At 56.3% G+C, this 20,934-nt stretch overlaps 3 protein-coding genes across 3 annotated transcripts; 1 reads left to right on the forward strand and 2 right to left on the reverse strand.

The window, feature by feature from the left end:
• Window positions 1-500: 500 nt before the first annotated feature.
• BET1L (Bet1 golgi vesicular membrane trafficking protein like) lies at window positions 501-2,486 on the reverse strand. Its single transcript, XM_066187149.1, has 4 exons — window positions 2,453-2,486; window positions 1,707-1,798; window positions 968-1,024; window positions 501-759 (listed from the first exon to the last, which is right to left on the reverse strand). Exons 1-4 carry the CDS (start codon window positions 2,469-2,471, stop codon window positions 592-594), a joined length of 336 nt encoding a protein of 111 aa, XP_066043246.1. The 5' UTR covers window positions 2,472-2,486; the 3' UTR covers window positions 501-591.
• A 74-nt stretch (window positions 2,487-2,560) lies between these two features.
• RIC8A (RIC8 guanine nucleotide exchange factor A) lies at window positions 2,561-14,697 on the forward strand. Its single transcript, XM_066187150.1, has 11 exons — window positions 2,561-2,642; window positions 4,063-4,236; window positions 6,508-6,555; window positions 8,654-9,268; window positions 9,612-9,706; window positions 10,476-10,626; window positions 11,202-11,297; window positions 11,442-11,586; window positions 11,947-12,091; window positions 12,746-12,865; window positions 13,626-14,697. The coding sequence occupies exons 2-11, from the start codon at window positions 4,153-4,155 to the stop codon at window positions 13,744-13,746; spliced, it is 1,620 nt and encodes a 539-aa protein (XP_066043247.1). The 5' UTR covers window positions 2,561-2,642; window positions 4,063-4,152; the 3' UTR covers window positions 13,747-14,697.
• A 1,307-nt stretch (window positions 14,698-16,004) lies between these two features.
• Window positions 16,005-20,847, reverse strand: SIRT3 (sirtuin 3). The gene is made up of 8 exons (XM_066187151.1): window positions 20,814-20,847; window positions 20,659-20,743; window positions 19,451-19,642; window positions 18,930-19,162; window positions 18,712-18,812; window positions 18,316-18,477; window positions 17,775-17,984; window positions 16,005-16,507 (listed from the first exon to the last, which is right to left on the reverse strand). Exons 1-8 carry the CDS (start codon window positions 20,845-20,847, stop codon window positions 16,487-16,489), a joined length of 1,038 nt encoding a protein of 345 aa, XP_066043248.1. The 3' UTR covers window positions 16,005-16,486.
• Window positions 20,848-20,934: the final 87 nt, after the last annotated feature.

The raw sequence follows: 20,934 nt of genomic DNA on the forward strand, positions 1-20,934 counted from the left end.
CCCTGCATCTCTTCCTTGCCACAGTCTGAGAGTATCCAGGCCCAGATCAATGGATCAGTTTGGGCTAATTCCACCCAAAAGCAGCACAGGTTTCATTTCAGCCCAGGGATATGGTCTGCAAGTCCCAGAGAAACGGAGAGCGGCCACACCGAATGTGAGTCACACATTGGTGCTCCCAAAATCCCGTGAATCAGCGTCCTAAATCCTACAGCTCGCGAAGCTCAGCTGGGTTATGGAGTATCCACAAGTCCCCAGACTCGTTAATTCCTGGTTTTCAGCGAGGGAGGTGATGTGGAAGTGGTCCTCAGAAACAGCCCACGGGATGTGGACAAGGCAGGAGGTCACGGCCTGAGCCACCACCCCAAAATCACGTTGGACATGAAGATCCCTTTGGAGCCAAACTTGTTTTGGAAGATCTGTCTGGGCCCAGCCGGAGCAACGACGAGGAGCTGGAGGGAGGAAAAGTCACTGGGAAGGTGGAGGTGCGGCTGGAGGCTCCTCTGGAAAACACGTGGACAGGTCTGTGGATGGTGGGGTCTGGCCTGTGACACCTGCCCTGCTCGGGGCCCTGTGACACCTCCCAGCCCGAGCTCAGGTCCCTGCCCGGGACACCAGGTAGTAGAGGATGAAGAAGATGAGGATGAGCGCCACGGACACGGCGAGGAGCAGTCGGCGGTTGTCCCGGCCGGAGCGCGCCATGCCGGAGAAGCGCTTCACGCTGCCCGTCAGCAGCCCCGTCACGCTCAGGAAATCTGAGTCCTGGTGGGAAAAGACACGGTGGAGGCATTGTAGAATCATGGAACATCCCAAATTGGAGGGAATCACAAGGACAGGCCCTGTGCAGGACACCCCAACAATCCCGGTGCTGGTTTAGGGCTTCTCCCCTAAGGGCTTTTGTCATCCCAAATCTCATCCCAATTCCCTGATTTGCACAGAAAGCCCCGGGTCCCATTTCCCAGGTCCTCACCATGCCGTCCAGGTAGCGGTTCTGTTCCTCAGCATCCTTGTCAATATCCAGAGCCAGCTGCAGGGCAAAGCAGGAAATGGGCATTAATGAGCTTTTAATGTCCAGAGAACCTCTAAAATCTGAAATGCAAATTATTAAAACAAGCCACTGCTTTCCCAGCTCCAGCAGACACACACAGGGGCTTGTCTGGTGCAGGAACAAGGAAAACGATTCGCATTTCCCTGTCAGGCAGGTGAACTTTTCCAGCTCTGAAAATAAAGCCTGACTGTCTAAGTCTGCCAGGTAGAGTGGGGAGTTTAATCCGTGGGACACAATGGCAGGAATTCAGCCTGCCCTTTTCACACAGCTCGTCGTTGACGTCTTTCATGGTTCGTACTAAATTTTTAATAATAATTTAGAGCTTAAAGCTCTAAATCAAAGCGTTTGATGTTAATTGGAGCAAGCCTGCTTTAAGAGCAGTTATACAGAGACATAGGTATCTTCCAAAATTAATCTATCTGCCTTTTTTTCGTGGCTTTTTCCCCGAGGAGGTGAGCTTAGCCACACCCCTGCGTTCAGGTCGAACAGGGCTTCGAACAACCTGGTCTAGTGGAAGGTGTCCCTGCCCATGGGAAGGGGTGGGACTGAATGAGGTCCTTTCCAACTCAAACCCTTCCATGCTTCTGTGATTCCCTGCAGGACTCCCAGGTAATCAGAGCCTGTCCTTCACCTCAACACCTGATGTGAGCTCGGCACTCACCGACTTCAGCCTGGTGACCTTGCTGGCCAGGCTGTCGGCCATCCGCTTGTTCTCCACATCCAGCAGGTCCTCCATGGCGCTCGGACTTTGCCCTGGGGAGAAGAACGAGGAGCACACACTGTCACAGCCCCTCCTGGCATGGTTTGCGCCGTGGAACCCTCCAAAAAGACGTGACCGAAACACCGCAGCCTTCCCCCAAACAGGCCAGGGTAAGAACCCAGACTTGCACCCTGAATTGCCACCACGGCTCTGCAACGGCTGCGGGGTTCCATGGCCAGGGACATCCAGGGCTGAGATTTGGACGAACCTGGCAAATCCGGGGCCCTTTGCCCCTCGGCCGTGTTGGGGTCTCTGGGCATTGCCCCCCGTTGTGGGGCAGTTGGGGGTCCGGGGGGGGGGGGGAAATTAGGAGTTTCGGGGCAATTAGGGGCTATGGGGGCAGGTAGGGGCTCAAAGGGGTACTTAGGGTTTATGGGGGGCGCTTAGGAGTTCATTAGGGGACAATTAAGGGTTCGAGGGAGCAATTAGGGGTTCGGGGGTGTGCAGCCGAGGATCCCAAAAGGGGGCCAGGTAAGCCATTAGGGCTTACGGTGGGGGGCGATTCCGGGGCTATGGGGGAGAAATCGGGGCACTGCAAGAGGCCCCGTGCGGTTTAGTGGGATCGGGAGCTCCTCCTCCCTCTGACACCCGCTCCAGCCCCTCCTGCCCCCTAAACCTGTCCCTGTCGCCGTCCCTTGTCCCCTCACCTCGGCCCCGCTCCGCCATGGCTGCCCCGGCCCGTCCCGCCCCGCCGGGCGGAGCCGCCACGAAATGTCCGCCCGCTCTTCCTCCTCCTCCTTCTCCTCCTCCTTCCCCCCGGCACCGGGACCCTCGGGCCGCTCGCCCGGGCCGGGGCGGAAGGGCTGGACCTGCCCCCCGAGGGATCCCGGGCCGCAGGTACGGCCAGCGCCCTGCCCGGGCTCGGGGACAGCGCAGGGGGCTCGGGGAGAAAACAGGGGCTTGGGGACAAAAAAAAGCGGCGCGGGGGGCACTGGGGACAAATACAGGGCTCTGGGGACAAGAATAGGGGTCTGGGGACAAAAAGAAGTTTTAGTGAAATAATTAGGGGGTGGGGGGGGGGAGGAATAGAGGTTTTGGGGAAATAATAGGGGCTTGACACAAAAAATAGAGGGTTGGGGGGGAAAGTAGGGGTTTAGGGACATAAATAAGGTTTTGGGGACAAAAACGGGGGTTTGGAATTTACCCAAATGGTGGGGGAAGGAGATGGCAGTGTGAGGAGCTAGTAGGAGTATGGAAAAGGGGGATATGCCCAATGATCCCTTGGTTCGTGTCATCTCCCCTAAAGCAGAGGTGGCTCCCCTCCATCCCAGCCCCTGCGCATGGGGATGCTGTCCCTGCCCCGGGCTAGCCCAGCCTCCTGTCTCCGCAGCTTTTCGGCTTCCAAAATGCAGGATCTGCCTCTTTTGGTCCCTCCCAAAAGCCCCTCTGGGGCTGGGTGGGTTGGAGGGCACAACCCGTGTGACTCCCAAACCCCGGGGGCTCTGGGCCTGGGGCCCGGGTTTGTTGAGGTTGGCGTGACCAGCTCATCCTCATCCTCACGGGAACATGGAAGCCGAACACATGTCCGAGCCCAAATCTGCTGGATTTCCCGTCGCTGGGAGTCACGTCCTGACACCGTGGGCTCGCGTGGCTCCGTGAGCCGCTAAACCGGTGCCGCGTCCAAAATAATCCCGCGGCGCTGCGCATCTGCTCGCTGGCCGTGTCGGCAGGGACATCCTCTCCCGGGGCACTGCCGGCTCCCGACGCGCCTTTTGGCTGCGCCTGCAGGGATCGGCCATAATCCAACCCGCCACCAAACCCTCCTCGCTCTGCTTCCCACCACCTGCCAAGGTAGCTCCGCCTGGAGCCGGAGGATGCTCTCCCGCCTGGCTGCCTCGCCGCTCCATCGCTTGTCACTCGACGAGAATGTTTCTGGCTTTATTTGTTATTTTCCCCCCCCTGTGCGGCAGCAGAAATCAGGGCAGGCGGGGAGGAGGAGGAGGAGGCAGCGAGCTATTTCAGGGAGCTGCTGTTATCTGCTCCACGTTAATCCCCAGCTGGTGGGGGGAAGGTTTTCCCTGAGTGCTTTCCTGGGAGGGCATATATTAAACATTGAAAAGCAAAGCGAGGAAGAAGAGGATTAGCAGGAGAGAGAGAGAGGAAGCTGGCTGCTGGCTTTGCTCGGGTTATCCATCTGCTCCACTTTTATGGATGCAGCAGTGTGAGCAATATCACTCGGGATTTTTTTTTTTTTTTTTTTTTGGGTTGCGTTTTTTCCCTCCTTGCTCTCTCCACCCCTTTCTCTCTTCCCTCTCAGAGATCTGTGTGCCGAGCTGCTTTTCCATCACCCTGGAAATCCCCTCTCTCCACTTCCTCCGGGTTGTGCCATAGCTGAGCTGTTGGGATAATGGAGCTCCAGGCGGTGGTATCCACACTGGAAAGTGGGGAGCAGGACACAGTTCTCAAGGTGCTGCAGGTCTACAACCAAGAGGTGAGTGAGCATCATCCCCTCCCTCAGCTCAGGGACTCCTGAAAAAATTATTATCCAGATCCCAAGTAAAACCTGGCCAGGAAGTAAGAGTCAGTGTGAGGACTGAGTAGAAGGAGCTTTTATGTTAAGGCAGTTTTGGAGGTGCTGAGAGAGTGCAGGGAGGGGCTGCAGGTGAAATGATGTTGGGATTTGCAAGTCAAAGATGATCAGAGGTGACTGCTGGGATCTCCTATGGGCACGGCTCTGAAAGCAGTAAATAATGAATATAGAATATCAAACCCCAATGATCTGGAAAGAGAGATGGGAGCATTTCTAGCCTTAGGGTAGGAAAAGATTATCCACGGTGGTAAATCTCTGCTAGGAGAAAGGAGACTGAGGGGAGACCTCAGCCATTTACAGCTTCCTCCTGAGGGGCAGCAGAGGGGCAGCTCCAATCTCTGCTCTCTGTGACCAGTGACAGGAACCAAGGGAACTGCTGGAGAGGTTTAGGCTGGATATTAGGGAAAGGGGTTTTTTTCCCCCAGAAGGTGGTCAGGCACTGAACAGACTCCCCAGGGAGTGGGCACAGCCCCAAGGCTGCCAGAGTTCCAGGAGCGTTTGGACAATGCTCTCAGGCATAGGGTGGGATTGTTGTGGTGTCCGCACAGGGCCAGGAGCTGGACTGAGTGGATCCTGTGGGTTCCTTCCAGCTCAGGATATTCTATGGCTCTGTGAAATCCTGTTTGAAACAGACTCTGGTTGTCAGGGAAATTTCCTTCGGAGGTTTCCCCTGGGAGGGGCTGGCTCTGTGGATCACTCTGACTCACTCTGCACCAGGCTGGAGTAGGTGGAAGCCAGCAGGGAAAACCTGAGGAATATTTTGCAAGAGTGTGTGAGAGAGAGAGTGTGGAACTATTCCTAGCAGTCGGATTCGGAATGGGGAGATATTGGCCAAGAAGGAGCTGGTGTCTGTTAAGGACAGCACTGAGGATCCACAGCACCAGCAGCAGGTGCAGCGCCGGCATCCTCAGGGTGCAAACAGTGTCTCCGTGCCCCCAAACCACTATATTTCCTGTTGGATTCCCCCAGCTGGGTCCTTCCTGGGGTATCAAGCCTAGGGAACTGGAACCACAGGGTTTGCTGGCCTGTCTGGAGGAAATGGAGCAGTCAAAGAGGATTATGAAACTGCAGATAAACCTGGCACAGCCTGGCATTGCTTCTGCTGCAGGACTGATGGTTGTGTATCCTTTTCCTGCAGATTTGTTTTAATTCACTGTTGTGCACATAGCTTTTGCTTGCTGGGAATAAACTACAGCTAAAGCAAAACCCCAGGTGCGGCTGAAATATCCCCAGATGGGATTATAGCCTAAAGAGAGGATGTGCTGAGGAAAGAACTAGCAGCCTGTCTGTGGAACACGGCAGTGCCAGGACTGAGCCATCAGCTCCTGGTAACGTGGATGGATCGGCTCATGGAGCTCACACACAGCCTGGCTGGAGTACACCTGTCCTGCCCCCACACCTGGGGCTGCTCCAGGCATTGTGTCCATTGCTGCTTCCAGGCTGGACAGAACCAGTTCCATCCCTGGTCTCTTGGTGACTGCACACACATAATCCGTGTTTTATGGATGTTAAACGTTTTCGTTCTCCAGGCTGGGATCAAATGCTCTCTTGGTATGAACAAAGATTGCCTCAGTCACTGAGAAGTGCTGCTTCTCCCCAGGTAGCTGTGATCTGCCGTGCTCTCCAGTTCCATGGGAGCAGGTTTGGTCAGGAAGCAGACCATCAGTGAAGAGCAAACAGAATAGGAAGAGAAACACAATGAATGGAGATCAAGAGTGTTTGCTAGTGTGGGGACAGGATGAAGTGTGGAGATCAAGTGCCTTTTGTTTCAAGAACGACCTGGATAACCACGAGGATCCATTCTCATGTACCAAGGAGATAGGGCTTCTTTTGGTCACGAAAAGGAGTAATAAATATCAAGGGGAGACGTGTAGGCACAGCTCAGTGGTATTGCTGAGCTAGGGAATTACTGGCTCTTACGGGATATTGGGATTGGGATGAATACCCACTGTGCTGCTGCAGTATTTAAACTAAATCCATCTGTCAGCTGGTCTGAGGCATTCCACTGGTGCTGTGGGTCCGGGGGTGATGCCCATAATGTGGGGGGGACTGATGGTGTGTTTGCTGTTGCAGCATGTTTTGGACCCGCTGCTTTCCAGCTGAATGGCTCTGCCCTGATCCCATGGAGTTTTAAGCTATTCCTTTTTCTGATTGATTTTGTTTTTCCCACAGAAATCTCAGTGCTTCATCTTCGAGGATGAGGAGCGGGAAGAGAGGAAGGTAGGCACACACAGCTTGCTGTCCTCCTCTGGTCAGTGTGTAAATCTGCTGCTCTGTAGTCACGTTCAGCTGGGCTTGGCAAGCAGCTCCCACAGGAGAAGAAATGAGAGTTTCCCATTAACTTGGTTAGGGAATGGTGTGCTTGGAGTGTCTGGCTCTGTTTTTTCCATCAGTAGTTAGCGGTTTTGGATAAAGGTCAGCATCCATCTGGCACTAGCAATGGTTCCATGATCCATATAGTCCCAGGCATGGATGTGATCTCTGGTGCCTCTGGACAGGAATCACAGCAATGCTGGCTCCGGGGCAGGGTGAGGGGCTCTGCTGGAAGCCAGCAGCAGGATTTGCCAGGAGCTGTGTATTAGCAAATCCTTTGAGCTGGTATAATCTGGCACTTGAAGGGAAGGAATACTCTGTCTGCTCATTCCTGCTCCTGCAGCTCTTCGTGCCGGGGCAGGCCTCAGCCTGGCTGTTCTGCCATAAGAATGGTTGTTTTCCCTGGATTATTTTCCAGCTGGCTCAGTTTTGTGATCAGTTTACTGGCGGATGGTGCCAATGCTTGTGTTAGCACAGCAAGTGCAGGCCAGGTGGCCTGGGTGGAGAGCAGGACCTCCTTTGTCTGTGCCAGGGCCAGCTGCTGCCACATGGAGTGTTCCAGGCACAGCCTGAATGTTGGACTGGATCTGATGAGATCCAAGCCCTCTGCCTTGCACTGACCCACTGTTTGAGCTGCAACAGTCACACAGGACCTGGCTTCAGGCACAGTGTCCCACTTTTGGGATGTATGCCGTGAAATATGAGGTGAACATCACCACTAATTCCTGCTGCTTGTTTGTTCAGATGGTTCAGCTTCAGGCACACACCCTGAGATCTCTTTCCCCTGAGCCAGCCTGAGGCTTTGGTTGCTGGGACTGAATCTGGAACTCTGTTTCCCTGCGAGGCAGGAGAAGCGGAACAGCTGTACTTCATCATTTCCCCAGGATGTGAGTGTGGGGCACACCGTGAGCCTCACGTTAAGGACTGGAGTTCAGTTTTTCTTTATTCCTTCCCTCCGTAGCTTCATTTCACCAGGGCAGAGTCAGGTTGGATATCAGGAGGAATTTTTTTCGTGGAAAGGGTGGTCAGGCATTGGAAGGGACTACCCAGGGAGGTGGTGTAGTCATCATCCATCTCTGGAGTTATTCAAGGAATGACTGGATGTGGCATTGCATGCTCTGCTCTGGTTGTGAAGGTGCTGATTGGTAAGAGGTTGGACTTGGTGGTCTTGGAGGTCTTTTCCAATGTGGATGATTATGGTTAATGACTAATGATCGTGATTAATGATTCCAACCTTAATGATTCTCTGATTATTTCGAAGTGTAACCAGTGGTGCTGTTAAGCCAGTTACAGACCTAATTTTTTGGGTTCTTTCACTCTTGTAACGTCACAGAAAGATCTGTGCTCTGGTCTGTGTTGTGTTTGAGGGTCTGGTGGGCTCCCCCAGCAGTGTGCGTGGGTTACTGGTGTGACATGAAGTGTTGCCACACGTGGTTCAGCCTGAGCTGCCCACGCCTGTGAGGCCTTACCTGTGCTCTCGTGCTGCTCCATGACTCACTGTTCCCCATGAGCTTTGCAGCTGCTGTGAATTGTGTTAGTGGGGCTCTGCCAGTCTGTACCCGTGGAAGATCTGGGCCAGTAGGTCTCCAGACAGCACTGAAATTAAGGAGAGGCTGCTTATTTGTGTCTCCTGTGGTCTCTTCACCTCTTCTCCCCTGGCATCATGTGTTCTCCTCACCTCCCTTGGGTCCTGTGTCCCTCCCCTGTGCAGTGGGCAGGTCGGCCCTGTCAGCCTGAACTGTCCTCACCAGGGCAGAGCTACAAGAGTGACCTGTTTGTGCTCTCCCTTTGCACCCAATACCCTCCGTAAGGCATTTTGTCCTGGTTGTTCTTGCGCAAACTGGTGAGGATTGATGCCAGAGCCAGGCACTTCCTGAGCACTGCTGAGTGCACACCTGAGCAGGCCCAGGTGACACTGCTGTCATCCAGGGCAGAGCATGCCAGGGCCGTAGGGAGCACTGGGAAGTGTCAGTATCCAAGGCACTGCTTGTTTCCAACTGCACAGAAAATGGCCCAGCTGCTGATCAAGTTCTTGGAGAGGGAGCTGCAGCCATCCTGCCAGGTCACCTGCCTGGAGAGCATCCGCATCCTGTCGCGGGACAAGCACTGCCTCGACCCTTTCACCACCAAGGAAGGCCTGAAGACCCTCTCCAGGCACGCCGGCATCGATTACTCCGAGGAGCTCATCCGGGAGGTCCCAGACTTGGATGTGATCCTGGAATCCCTGAAATGCCTGTGCAACATTGTGTTCAGCAGCGCCATGGCGCAGGAGCTGACGGCAGAGGGGCGGCTGGTGGTGGGGCTGGCCCGGCGCATCAAGCTCTACAACGAGCGGAGTCTTCCTCACGACATCAAGTTCTTCGACCTGCGCCTGCTGTTCCTGCTGACGGCCCTCAGGGTGGACATCCGGCAGCAGCTCGCCCAGGAGCTCCGGGGAATCAGCCTCATGACGGACACCCTGGAGCTGACCCTCGGGGTCAAGTGGCTGGACCCCTACGAAGTTGCCACCGAGGAGGGACTTCTCCCACCTTTGCCTCGGCAGGAGACGGAGCGAGCCATGGAGATCCTCAAAGTGCTCTTCAACATCACCTTTGATTCCAGCAAGAGGGAGGTGGACGAGGTGAGCTCCTTGGGCCCGTGGCATTCATGAAGTTTCTGGGCTCTGGCTTTGCAGGTTTTCTCCTCCCTTGCATTTTCTCGTGTCCCAGACTGGTCCTTGTGCACCCTCAGGGTGGTGAGGGACTCGGGTGTCCTTAGGCCGCTGCCTCTGTCCAGTGCAGTATTATCCCTTACTTTGCCTGTGCTTTTAGAGCATTCCCAAATGGAGGATTGAGAGTCTGCTTTCCCTGGAATGCCTTGTAGTCCATGATCAGGCTGCTGGAGGGGGGAATAGGCTGCAGGCTCTGGGATGTGTGGGACCCCCTTTGCTGATCGAGGTGTTCCTTTCTCCATGTTGGGGCCAGGAAGATGCTGCTTTGTACAGGCACTTGGGTGCCCTCCTACGCCACTGCCTCATGATCTCTGCTGACGGCGAGGACCGCACCGAGGAGTTCCACAGGTGTGTGTTGGGAAGAGCTTCGCCAGCTCCCCCGGGCACATCCTGCCTGACCTTGGGCGATTGGGAGGGACCCTGCTGACCAGCAGCTCTTGGGTTTAGCCTGGGGATCCCTCACGCTGCTGGAACTCTGAAACAGCCTTTCCTGCCCTGGGAATGCCGTGTGGGAATGCGGTGGCCTCCTGGCCCCTGAGATCTTGTTCCATGTTCCGTGTCAGGCTGTCCCAACGGTGACGTCCACCTCAGTGGGCAACCGGCCAGAGAAGAAGTGTGCTACTTTAAAACGTCCATGAGGTGGCCTTAATTAGTCTTAAGCCATGCTGAGAAATTGGCTGTGTCATGTTGCCAAGCATTACTGGTGCAGGGGTTTCAGCTTGGAGCAGGTGATACCACCCTGTCCCCAAGAATACATAGTCAGGGGGATCCCAGGCAGTGCTGGCGTGGAACATCAGGATTAGGAGTGACACAGGAAACTCCAGAGACAGACCTTGGACTACCCAGGTTGGTCCTGCTTGACTCTGTGTCAAGATCTGTGGGTTCTCAGATGTCACTAAACTATCTTTGGGGTCTCAGCATACAGTTAACTGCCCAAAGAGCACCTTAAGTTATCCCCTTCGAGTGGTGTGAGGAGCTTGAGATGCTCCAGGAAAACTTGAATTGCAGGGTCCTCACACTCCCAAAGTTAATGACAGGCCTTCATTTCTGCAGAGCTGAAGAACTTCTGTGAGCAAAGCTCCATCACTGTGTGTTCACTTCTCTTTCACATGTACAGCCACACGGTCAACCTGCTGGGCAACCTACCCCTGAAGTGTCTGGATGTGCTCCTGACTCCCAAAGTGCGGCCGGGCTCGCTGGAGTACATGGGCGTCAACATGGATGCGGTCAGCATCCTCCTGGACTTCCTGGAGCGCCGCCTGGACAGGGTGAGTGGTGGGGCTGCTTCTTCCCGCCTTCCCCTCAGCCTGGAAGAGCCTGGTGGGAGCAGGACGCTCGGTTTCAAGTTAGCCCTTTGGAGGAGGGACGGCTTTTGGCAGAGATGAGGCTAAACCAACATCCCTGAACTGGGAAGGTGACTGCCTTTGAGGGCTGCAGGCAGTGAGATCAGTGGAACTGTGGATGATTAGCTGATAATTAACTGTGTGATTGCCAAACAGCCCTGTTTCACTCAGCAGTGATCCAGTGGGCAGTTCTGGAAACCTGAGTTCATGTTATTTTCAAGCTGCCTAGAGTTTTCAGCCTCTGGAGTTGTTCCAAAGGGCCTTCAAATTTTACCACTGCACTTCTCTGCCCTGGATGCCCTGCCTAAATATTTCTGGTGCTGCCTGTGCACAGCAAGTGGTGTGGGGAGGAAGGAGGCACTGAATGCCTGTGGCAGAGGTTGGGAAGCTCCGTGTCCATCCATCTCCCTGATGGTCTGTGCTCGTGTTCTCCAGCACGAGCCAGACAAGCCGAGCTCAGCATGACTGACGTGCTGCTCCTTCTGGGGATGTTTCTGCAGGGCCACAAGCTGAAGGAGAGCTTGACCCCTGTGCTGAACCTGCTGACGGAGAGCGCCCGAGTCCACCGGCAGACCAGGAAGTTCCTGAAGGCCAGGGTATGCTGTGCTCAGGGGTGCTGCCCCGAGGGGAGGGGAGGCCAGCAAAGCCCTGCTTGTGGCCACCCTCCAGACACCTGTGCTGGGGGTGCCTGTGGCCTTTGGTACCCACAGTGACCTGTCACCCTCGCTGTGGCCCTGCAGGTGCTGCCGCCGCTGCGGGACGTGCGGAACCGGCCAGAGGTGGGGAATTCCCTGCGGAACAAGCTGGTGAGGCTCATGACGCACATCGACACCGACGTCAAGCACTGCGCCGCCGAGTTCCTCTTCGTGCTCTGCAAGGAGAGCGGTGAGTCCTGGCGGGCTTCCACAAGGGAGACCCTGAGATTGGAACCCTCTGCAGGGCTCTGCCTTCCCTTGGGACAGCCCCACTGAGTGTGGAGAAGGGGAGAGCTCCAGGAGCTCTGTGGGAAGGAGGTGGTGTCTCTCAGGCCAGCAGTGAGGGACAGGCTGTGCTGGAGGACATCCCAGCACCCTGCACGCAGCCTGGCTTACGTTCAACTCCCACGCATGGGCCTTGCTCCCTGTCAGCATCTCCGTGTCTCCCTGGCCTGGAGACATGGCTCAACTCTGCTGCTGGGGCTGGGGGGAACGTGGGGCTGGAGGCAGGAGGGGAGCACAGGGTGGTCTCTGTCCCTTCTCCCGGCAGTGTCCCGGTTTGTGAAGTACACGGGCTACGGGAACGCCGCGGGGCTGCTGGCGGCACGGGGCCTCATGGCCGGCGGCCGGGAAGAAGGGGAGTACTCGGAGGATGAAGACACGGACACGGAGGAGTACAAAGAGGCAAAGCCCAAGTAAATAGATCCACTCCCCCTCTAGAGCTCCCCTTCTCCCACACCTTCCTCCTTCTCCTGCTTTATCCCTCTTCATTGCTCTTCATGCACCTCCTGCCATCTCCCTGTTCTGTTCTTCCATGTGCAGTAGGGGTGGAAGGGCCTGTTTCTCCTATCCCTCTCCAGAGCTCAGTGTTGCTACACCCAGCTGGGTTTTGTTCCTCTTTTTCCTTTCCCTCTCTTTTTTTTTTTTTCCCCCCTTTCTCTCTCCTTTCCTCTGCAGTGGGTGGTATCTTGAGGGTGGGGGGTCCACCCATGCGTCCCCCACACGTTCCTTGTCCCTGCAGGTTGGGTTTGTTGGGATTTTCTCCTTTAGCTTTTGTCTCCTGCCTTGAGGAAAGGGAGGAAATGTCGCCTGCCCTCATGTACCTCATTTCCAGTGGCACTGTGGCATTGGCAGGAGGGGATGTTAGAGAAGAGGGAGGTATCTGTAAGGACGTAGGTCAGAAGCCCTAGTAGCACTGTGATGGCACTTGGGGTTCAGGGCACAAGCAGCAGTGACAGCCAGTCTTGCTATGCCATTCCTCTGCTCCATGAGGCTCAGAAGGATTCCGAACAGCCCTTTGTCACCTGCTGTCCCCCTCCTGAGCCCTGGCCTCACTGCTCTCTGTGCAGCATCAACCCTGTGACGGGACGCGTGGAGGAGAAGCTGCCCAACCCCATGGAAGGGATGACAGAGGAGCAGAAGGAGCACGAAGCCATGAAATTGGTCAACATGTTTGACAAGTTGTCCAGGTACTGGGATATGGTGTGTGTCGGGAGGTTACATCTGTCACAAACCTTCCTTTGGCTGCGTTCCCAAAGCCTGAAGGGATCTGGGAGAGGGAGTGGCAGGGAGTATGTGGGGAAACTCTTCCCTCAACATGGCCCTGTGAAGTGCAAGGGAAGGCACTGCCAGCTCCTCCAGCTTTGGCATGGTGGTACGCTGTGGAATTCCTTGCTGTGCCTGTGCTGTTCCCAAGCACTTGCTGCTCACCAGCGTTGTCCAGGTGCTTGGGAAAGACAGCAGCCTCTGTCGTGGCAATGCTGCTCAGGGGGAAGCAGTATTTTGGGGACAGACGGGGGAGACAGATGGCAGCCAGTGTCACCAGCCACTTTTCCCTGTTGGAGTGCTTTCTCCAGTTACCTCTGACCCAGAGGAGCCCGAGTTCAGGCTTTCAGGAGTAGGAGGGAAGTAACTCCATTGTGTGTTAGAGGGAGAGGAACATGGACACCAGTGCTAGTTTTCCTCTGGGAATCCTGCGCCACACAGAACAGGATTCTAGAAAGGAGCCTGTTCCAGGGAACAGGATTGTGCTTCCAAGCCATTGCTTTGCCACGCTGGAGGTTTTATGGCTGGGACTGTCTCCACTTCTCAGAAGGGATCTTTAGTGGTGCTGGGATCTTTAGTGGTCCAGGCCATTTCCACAAGCCCCACATTCCTGCTGCGTTCCTGGTTTGTTCCCGTGCTTCGCTGCAGCTCTGCCTTACCTTCCCCCTCTCCTCCCGGCTGCAGAGAGAAGGTGATCCAGCCCATGGGCATCACTCCGAGCGGCAACCTGGCGCCCATGGAGAACGCCATCCGCAACATCGCCGACGAGCGCTCGTCCTCCGACTCGGACATGGGGCTGGACTGACCCGGCTCCCGCCCCAGCCACGGAGAGCCGGGCTCCAGCTGCTCTCCCTCGGAACTGGTGCTGCACCCAGGGGCTGGCACTGCGCCAGGACTCTCCCTGTGGGATCCGGATCTGGCCTGGACCCCTCACAGCCCACCACATGGAACACCTGCCTCCTTCCCAGCTCCATAGCCACCTCTCCTTCCAGAGGTCTCCACGACCTGGCTCCACCTCGGTCTCTCCTGTCAGCAGCCTTGAGGATTTCACATTCCAAATTGCTTCCAGGACTCTCCAGTAGGATTTTTGGTTTTCAAATATGTGCTGTTTGGGAAGAAGGGTCGGGGGGAGGCTCTTCCTGCCATTTCATCAGGGTTCAGTGATCCACGGAGCCTCCTGTGTGCGTGTGGCCGTGTGTGTGTGCCCGGCCCCACAGTGAGGGCTGCTCCCCAGGAATGCCGTGGGAAGGGGGGCTGCCAGAGCGAGGTGTGGGCCTCCAGTGGGAGTGCGATCTGCAGGGCATGGTGCAGGTGGCTGTATCCATGTCTGTGCACTCCTGGAATGTGTGGAGGAGCAGAGCAGAGCCGGTGAGGCCTTGGAAGCTTCCAGCATTCCATTGGCGGCAGGAGAGAGCGCGCGGGTGGCTGCCGGGATCACTCCGATGTCCTTTCCCTGGCACTGGGCACTGTCCCTGTCACCACCCAGCTGGGTTTGGGCGTTCGCCTCTCCCCACCTCCTGCTTTCCAGACGAAAGGCCAATACCTGTGCTCTGTCCTTGTCTCCTCCTGGCTGTCCCCAGGTCGCTGTGTCCCCCAGGGGCTGCTGTTGGGCCTGGTGTAGATTTGTCTTTATTTTTATTCCTGTTTCCTTTGGAAAGGAAATCTTCCCATTTGTCTAATGTATCCGAGTTCCCAAACCTCCCGTCGTGAGTAGGAATGCACAAGCGATGCTAGAATAAAGCCAACCTGACACGTGGGAGTGTGGCCGTGATTCCTGCGAGCAGGGAAATCCCTGTGGCTGTCCCTGTGGCAGAGGATCCCAAGTGTTCCTGCCCATGTGTCTTTAGGAGCTGGGGATGTTCCTGACCATGGTCTCTGAAGAGCTGGAGAGGTGCTTGGTTTTCCAGTTTCCACTGCTGAGTGCTTTCCCTTGAGTGCTGTGTCCACCTCTGGGCCTCTCATGGCAGGGAGGATATTAAGGGGCTGAAGTATGTCCGAGGAAGGGAACAGAGCTGGGAAAGGGTCTGGAGCACAAGGAGTTGAGGGGGCTCAGCCTGGAGAAAAGGAGGCTCAGGGGTGACCTTCTGGGACTCCACAACTCCCTGACAGGAGGGTGCAGCTCCCAGGGAACAAGAGGCAGGAGGAGAGGAAATGGCCTCAGGCTCTGCCAGGGGTGGTTCAGGTTGAATGTCAGGAAGAATTTCCTCATGGAAAGGGCTGTGAGGCATTGGAAAGGGCTACCCAGGGAGGTGGTGGAGGGAATCCCTGTAGGTGTCCAGGGAAGGCTTGGACATGGCACTCAATGCTCTGGCCTGGTGACAGGGTGGGGATCAGTCACAGGTTGGACTCGATGATTTTGGAGGTCTTTTCCAACCTGGATGATTCTGTGTTTCAGTACCCCCGAGTGCCATTCCAGGCTGCTGGGCAGGGGACAGCCCTGCTCTGTCACAGTGTGAGCTTTCAGGCCAATTGCATATTTCTCCTTTCTTTTAAAACTAGCAAAACCTGCTCCCCCCCCCCCCCAGCCCTTCTGTGTGCAGACACAGAGCCCTGATCCCTTCCCAGCTGTTGAAGCTTTCCCAAGCTTTCCATGCAAAAGGAAAAGGGGGGGGGGGGGTGTGTCTGGTGTTTGTAATGCAGTTGTTTCTGATATTGTTTCAATTTTCCAGAGTGCTTAAATCCCTAAGAACAGCTGCCAGGCCTGGCCTGGAATGCCCTGGAGCAAGGGCTGAGCTTGGCACTGGGCGTTTTGGGAGGAGGTTTTCATAGACCCATGGAACTCTGTTTTTGGGGGAAGCAGGGGATGGTTAAAAACGAAGTCCCCACCATTTCCAGTGTGGATGTGCCACGAGGCTCTGCATTGTGTTGTGGCAGGTGTGGGACAGAGTGGGGTGTGGCTGCGGCGCTGTGACACGGCCACCCCCAGGATGGCATCTATGGCAGGGAAAGGCACTTGTGTGAGGGGAAAAAGGGGGGAAAACGGTACTAAAAAGCAGGTGAAAGAAGCCGTGGTGGGGACAGAAGGTGTGACTTTACAGAAAACCCCTCAGGTGACATCCAGAAACGAATTATCTCTCTTTATTATTTAATAATTAACACTGCACTGATTCAGAAATTCCCCAGCAGCTTGAGCTGAAACTGGAATGGGGGACAGCCCCCCCGCCCCTGGCTTGTCCCCTGATTAGCAGAGATTTCATGGAAGACTAAACACAGCCTGTAGCAGCTGAGGATCACAGCCAAGGGAACAGTGGCTGGGGAGGAGCTGTGACAGGAACTGGATGCTCAGCCCAGTGGGAGCTGGAAAACACTCTCCAGTCTGTCCTGGCCTGACCTTCACGGCATTCCAGCTCCTGCTCCATGGAACCAGTGCCTCTGAGGGGCTCCTGGATGGATGGCTCAGAAGGAGGGAGATCCAAACAGCCAGCTACAGACACGGAGCTCATCGGATGCGCTGGCACGAGCCCCCAGGCTCCCGGACACTTGCTGGTGACACTCACGGCTGAACGTCCTCAAGTGACATGCTGAGGGGTGACAGGAGCACCTTGCTACTTGTCCTGGGCATCCAGCTGGAAACAGAGAGCACAGTGCTTGCCAGGAAGCATCAAACATTCCAGCCCCAAACCATTCCCACAGGCTTCACAGAACCCTGGGATGGTTTGGCTTGGAAGGGACCTTAAAGCTCATCCAGTCCCACCCCTGGCCATGGACATTTTCCACGAGTCCAGGCTGCTCCAAGCAACTGGTTTTCCTCCATCACTGTTGCATCAGCATTATCCCTCAGGGAATCAAGAGCAGCTCAAGCATCAAGCCAAAGGCTGGCTGGTCCCCAAAATGTTGGTAGTGAAAAATCACAAACCTGGCGAAAAGGCTAAGAATTCCTACTCATTCCTGCCGCATAATTTGTGGGAAGTAAGAACAGTCTGGATGTTACAATTGGAATCTTGAAGCCAGATTTTATGAAGTCACATTTGGACAACGTACGCCTAAAAAATACAGCTGTGTTTGATGTCAAATGTGGAAAAAACCTCCCAGTGGTGTCAAGGAATGTAGTAATTAACATCAGCACTGCGCTCCGAGTAATTACAAACTTGTTCCCTTGCAATTTCTCACTCCCAGAAGGTTACAGATGTGAGAACGGTGGGGGAAAAAACTCTATTTAAGGATTCATCACTGCCAAGTGAAGCCAGGAGCAGGAATCTCACTCCCTGTCCGGCCACAGCAGCACTGGTTGGGTCTCAGCACAACTGGAGCCTCCCTTCCCTCTCTCCTACTGCTTTTTGCTCCAGAGGAACCTCTGGAAATGGAAGTGCAGCCATGAAGGGACTGTAGGGAGTGAGGGTTGCCAGCCCCTCACAGCCGAGGGAAGTGCTGCCTGTGGAATATCCCAGTTTTGTGTTGAGGCTCTGCTGCCTCACAGCCTGGCACTGCTGGCCAACGGGATTTCCTGTCTGGTTACTCCCACCCCCCGGAATCTGCACCTCCAGCTGCAGCTATAGGGCTTGTGTGAGAACAAATCACACACCAGGTGATGTAACTGGAAGCTTTTCAGTGCCAGAGAGGGTCACTGCTTTCAGCCCAAATCCTGTCCTTTTCCATGCTCCTAATTCATCTAGGACTGGCAGATTCATGGCTTCCCATGTACCACAGACACATTTAGCCCACGGCACTCTGCCCCGACACATTGGTTGTGAAACAGCATCCAGGTTTGGGAGGTTTTTTTGCACTTTTCTGTGCAATGTGACCCCAGCAAGCGCAAACCCACTCCCCTGCATAACTCCAGCACAGGGAACGTAGGGGCTGAGGGGGGAGCTGGGGGTCTGAGCCTCCTCCCACCTTCTCTTTCTCCTTCTGGATCAGCGTTTGCATCTCATCGTCCCAGCCCAGCAGCTCCACCAGCTTCTCGACGCCGCCGACCACGTCCCCGAGCTGGGCCACGTCGTTGTGGCGCTGCTGCCACGCGAAGGGACCCACGAGCTCCCGGTTGATGAGGACCCGGGGCACGGAGCTGCGCACGGCTCCGGCCAGGCTGGCAAAGGGCTCCACCTGAGGGGGGAACCGAGGGGACACAGGGACAGTCACCCTGCCAGGGACACCGGTTCCCGCCACTCTTGCCTTGGAACTGCTCAGCCACCCCAGCTCTGAACAGGTCACGGTGTCACCAGTTACCTGGTGGCCTTTCCTCAGCTCTCCAGGTGCCCACCTGGTTTCCAGAGGGTCTCTCAGAGCACCTCCACCCTATCTCTTACCCTCCATCTCAAACTGCACCTCCCTCACTCATTTTCTCGCCTCCTCTGAGCCCCTTCTCCCCTCCGGAGTCCCTTCAGGCCCTGTTTTCCATGTGCCTTTTTCCCAGGGGTATCCCCTATTCCCAGACCTCCAGGGATGTCCCGATGACGAAGAGCAGGTCTGCCATGGGGAAGTCTGCGAGGTGCAGGAGGAAGCGCTGCGGGAGCTGCTCGCCGAAGAACACGATGTCAGGCTTGACGACTCCGGTGCAGACAGGGCAGCGAGGGATCCTGTCCCCCATGACATCTCCCTGAAGGGACAGACCCCAGACCCGCCTGTCACAGGGACCCTGTCCTCCTGAAAGGAGAGGCCCCAACCCTGCCTGTCACAGGGGTTCAGAACCACCAACGCCCAGCCCCAAACCTGGTCCCCTCCTTAAACCTCTTGTCCCTGAGGGCAAAAGAACAGGTTTGGACCTGTCATTACTGTAATAATTAATGCCCGCTTGTGTTAATTGTGCTGATGCCCGGCTGGGCCCACTCACCCTGAAGTCCTCTCCGGGGAAGTTCCTCTGACACACCGTACAGGTGGCAGTGGCAAATGTGCCATGGGCTTCCACCAGCCTGTCAGGAGGGATCCCAGCCACTGGAATACAGTGTGTGGGAAAGGACTGAGCCAGAGCCTCCCCGTGTGCATCTCCCCAATCCTGCTTCTCCCCTCGACTCCTGGTGCTGCTGCTGGAGGTGGGAAGAGGGAGCTCACCTCTCTCCAGCCCGTCGATGTTCTGGGTGTAGAGGCGCAGGAGCAGCCCCTTGTCGTGCAGCAGGCGGAGGAAATAGTGGGCGGAGTTGGGGCGGTAGTTGCCGGGATAGAGCTCCTTGGCCAGGGTGAAGAAGGGCTTGGGGTTGACGAAGAAATACCCCAGCTCAAAGATGGCCTCGGGGTAGGGGATGTCGTACTGCTCCAGGTTGCTGTACAGGCCGCTCCCGGGAGACCTGTGGGGACAAGGGGCAGCTGAGAGGGGCAGCAGTGGGACCTGGGCTGGAGACAGAATCCCAGGACCAATGAGGTTGGAAAAGACCTCCAAGAGCATCAGCCTCTCCAACCTGTGACGCATCATCACCTTGTCAACAAGAGCACCGAGTGCTTTGTCCGGGCGTTCCTCGGACATCTCCAGGGATGGTGACTCCACCAATTCCCTGGGCAGCCCCTTCCAATGTTTAATCACCCTTTCCATGGACAAGACCTCAGCCCTCCAAGGCCACAGAGGATGGAGGCATCACCTGAAGTCCGGGATGCCGCTGGGCGTGCTGATCCCGGCGCCGGCCATCACCACCACGCGCTGACATTCCTTCTTCTGGAGCAGCTCGGCCACGTCCTTCAAGGTGAGCTTCTGCTTCCCCTTGTCACCTCCCCACCTGCCCAAAACGGATCTGGCAGCTGCGCTCAGACAGAAGGGCCTGGAGCCTTGGATCCTGCTCGGCACAGGGGGAAGGACAGCACTGAGAGAACTGACAGTGACTTTGGCTCAGTGGGGAGAAAATCACCCCAAAATTCCACAGAAAGCTCTTCTCTGGGCAGGATTGTGCTCGGGCCTCACTAGGAGAAAGCTTGGCTGTTAGTCTGACCCAAACCCTGGAGCAGACACGTCCCCCTGCAATTCCTTATGTGGATCTAAAATACCAAATCACCGGTATTCCTGTGAGAGGGATTTTTTGGACAGGGAGGGACACAAGGCTGGACCCACTGGGAATCGCCAGTGTCAAGTGTTGATTTATGCTCCTCTGGGATCCAGGAGACCCTGCTGCATCCTGAGTTCAACAAGTTTCTCTCAGGGTGATGTGTCGCCTTGCCCAGGTGAGCACAGACACTGTCATTTCTCTGTTCCCCCCTTGGGCTATGTGTGTGTGTGTCCTTGTCCAGAGGAATCTGAGCCCTGTGCCCAGCTGGGCTGGGAACAGCCATTATCATCTGGGAACAGTCATTAGCAGTACGGGAACTGTCATTAGCAGCAGGGAACAGCTTCTCCCAGAAAATTAGTGCTGCTGGAGCAGGGCATTGTGCACAGTCCAGACCAGGCATGGGGAGAGCCAGGAGAGCTTGGCAAGCCCGAGGAGCAAGGACAAAGCTGGAAGTGCCTCCCGGCCTCAGGGTGGTCAGCTCTGCCTTCCTTGGGATGTGACAGTTCCTTTGCAGGGACGTGATGTTGCTTTCCCAGGGATGTGACACCGCACTGCCTTTCCCTGCTGTCACAAGGACACGGCTCTGCCCTGTCAAACCGGGATCCCGGGGAGCCGAACTCAGAATCCTGGAAAAACACAGATTTCTCCGGCAGGCTCCCGGGCCAGCCCTGGCTCACAGAGCGATGTCCCTGCTTAGACGGGGACGGGGACATCCTCCATCGCGGGAGCACATCCCTTCCCAACAGCGATGCCCACCCTCCCCTTCCCGCAGGGATGCTCCAGCCCCGCGCCGGGCACTCCCCACCTACCTCCCGTCCCCGCCGCACCGGGCGGCCCGTGCCGCGCTGCCGCCGGCGCCACGGCAGGGCCCTCGCTCCCACAGGCTCCTCCAGGCTGCAAGAGAGCAGAGCGGTGCTGGGGGCGGCCCGGGGCTCCCGGGGCTCCCCCCGGCCCCGCCGCTCACCGGCCGCCAGCAGCGCCCGCGCCCCGCGCTCCATCGCCGCTACCGCACTGCCGCGAGCGCGCGCGCCCGCGCTTCCCGCCGCCCGCCCGCCGCCGCCGCCGCTCACCCCGCCCGCCATCGC

Source organism: Chamaea fasciata, unplaced genomic scaffold (assembly GCF_029207755.1).
Source record: "Chamaea fasciata isolate MVZ Bird 193981 ecotype frontalis unplaced genomic scaffold, bChaFas1.0.hap1 SCAF_7, whole genome shotgun sequence".
Lineage (NCBI taxonomy): Eukaryota > Metazoa > Chordata > Aves > Passeriformes > Sylviidae > Chamaea > Chamaea fasciata.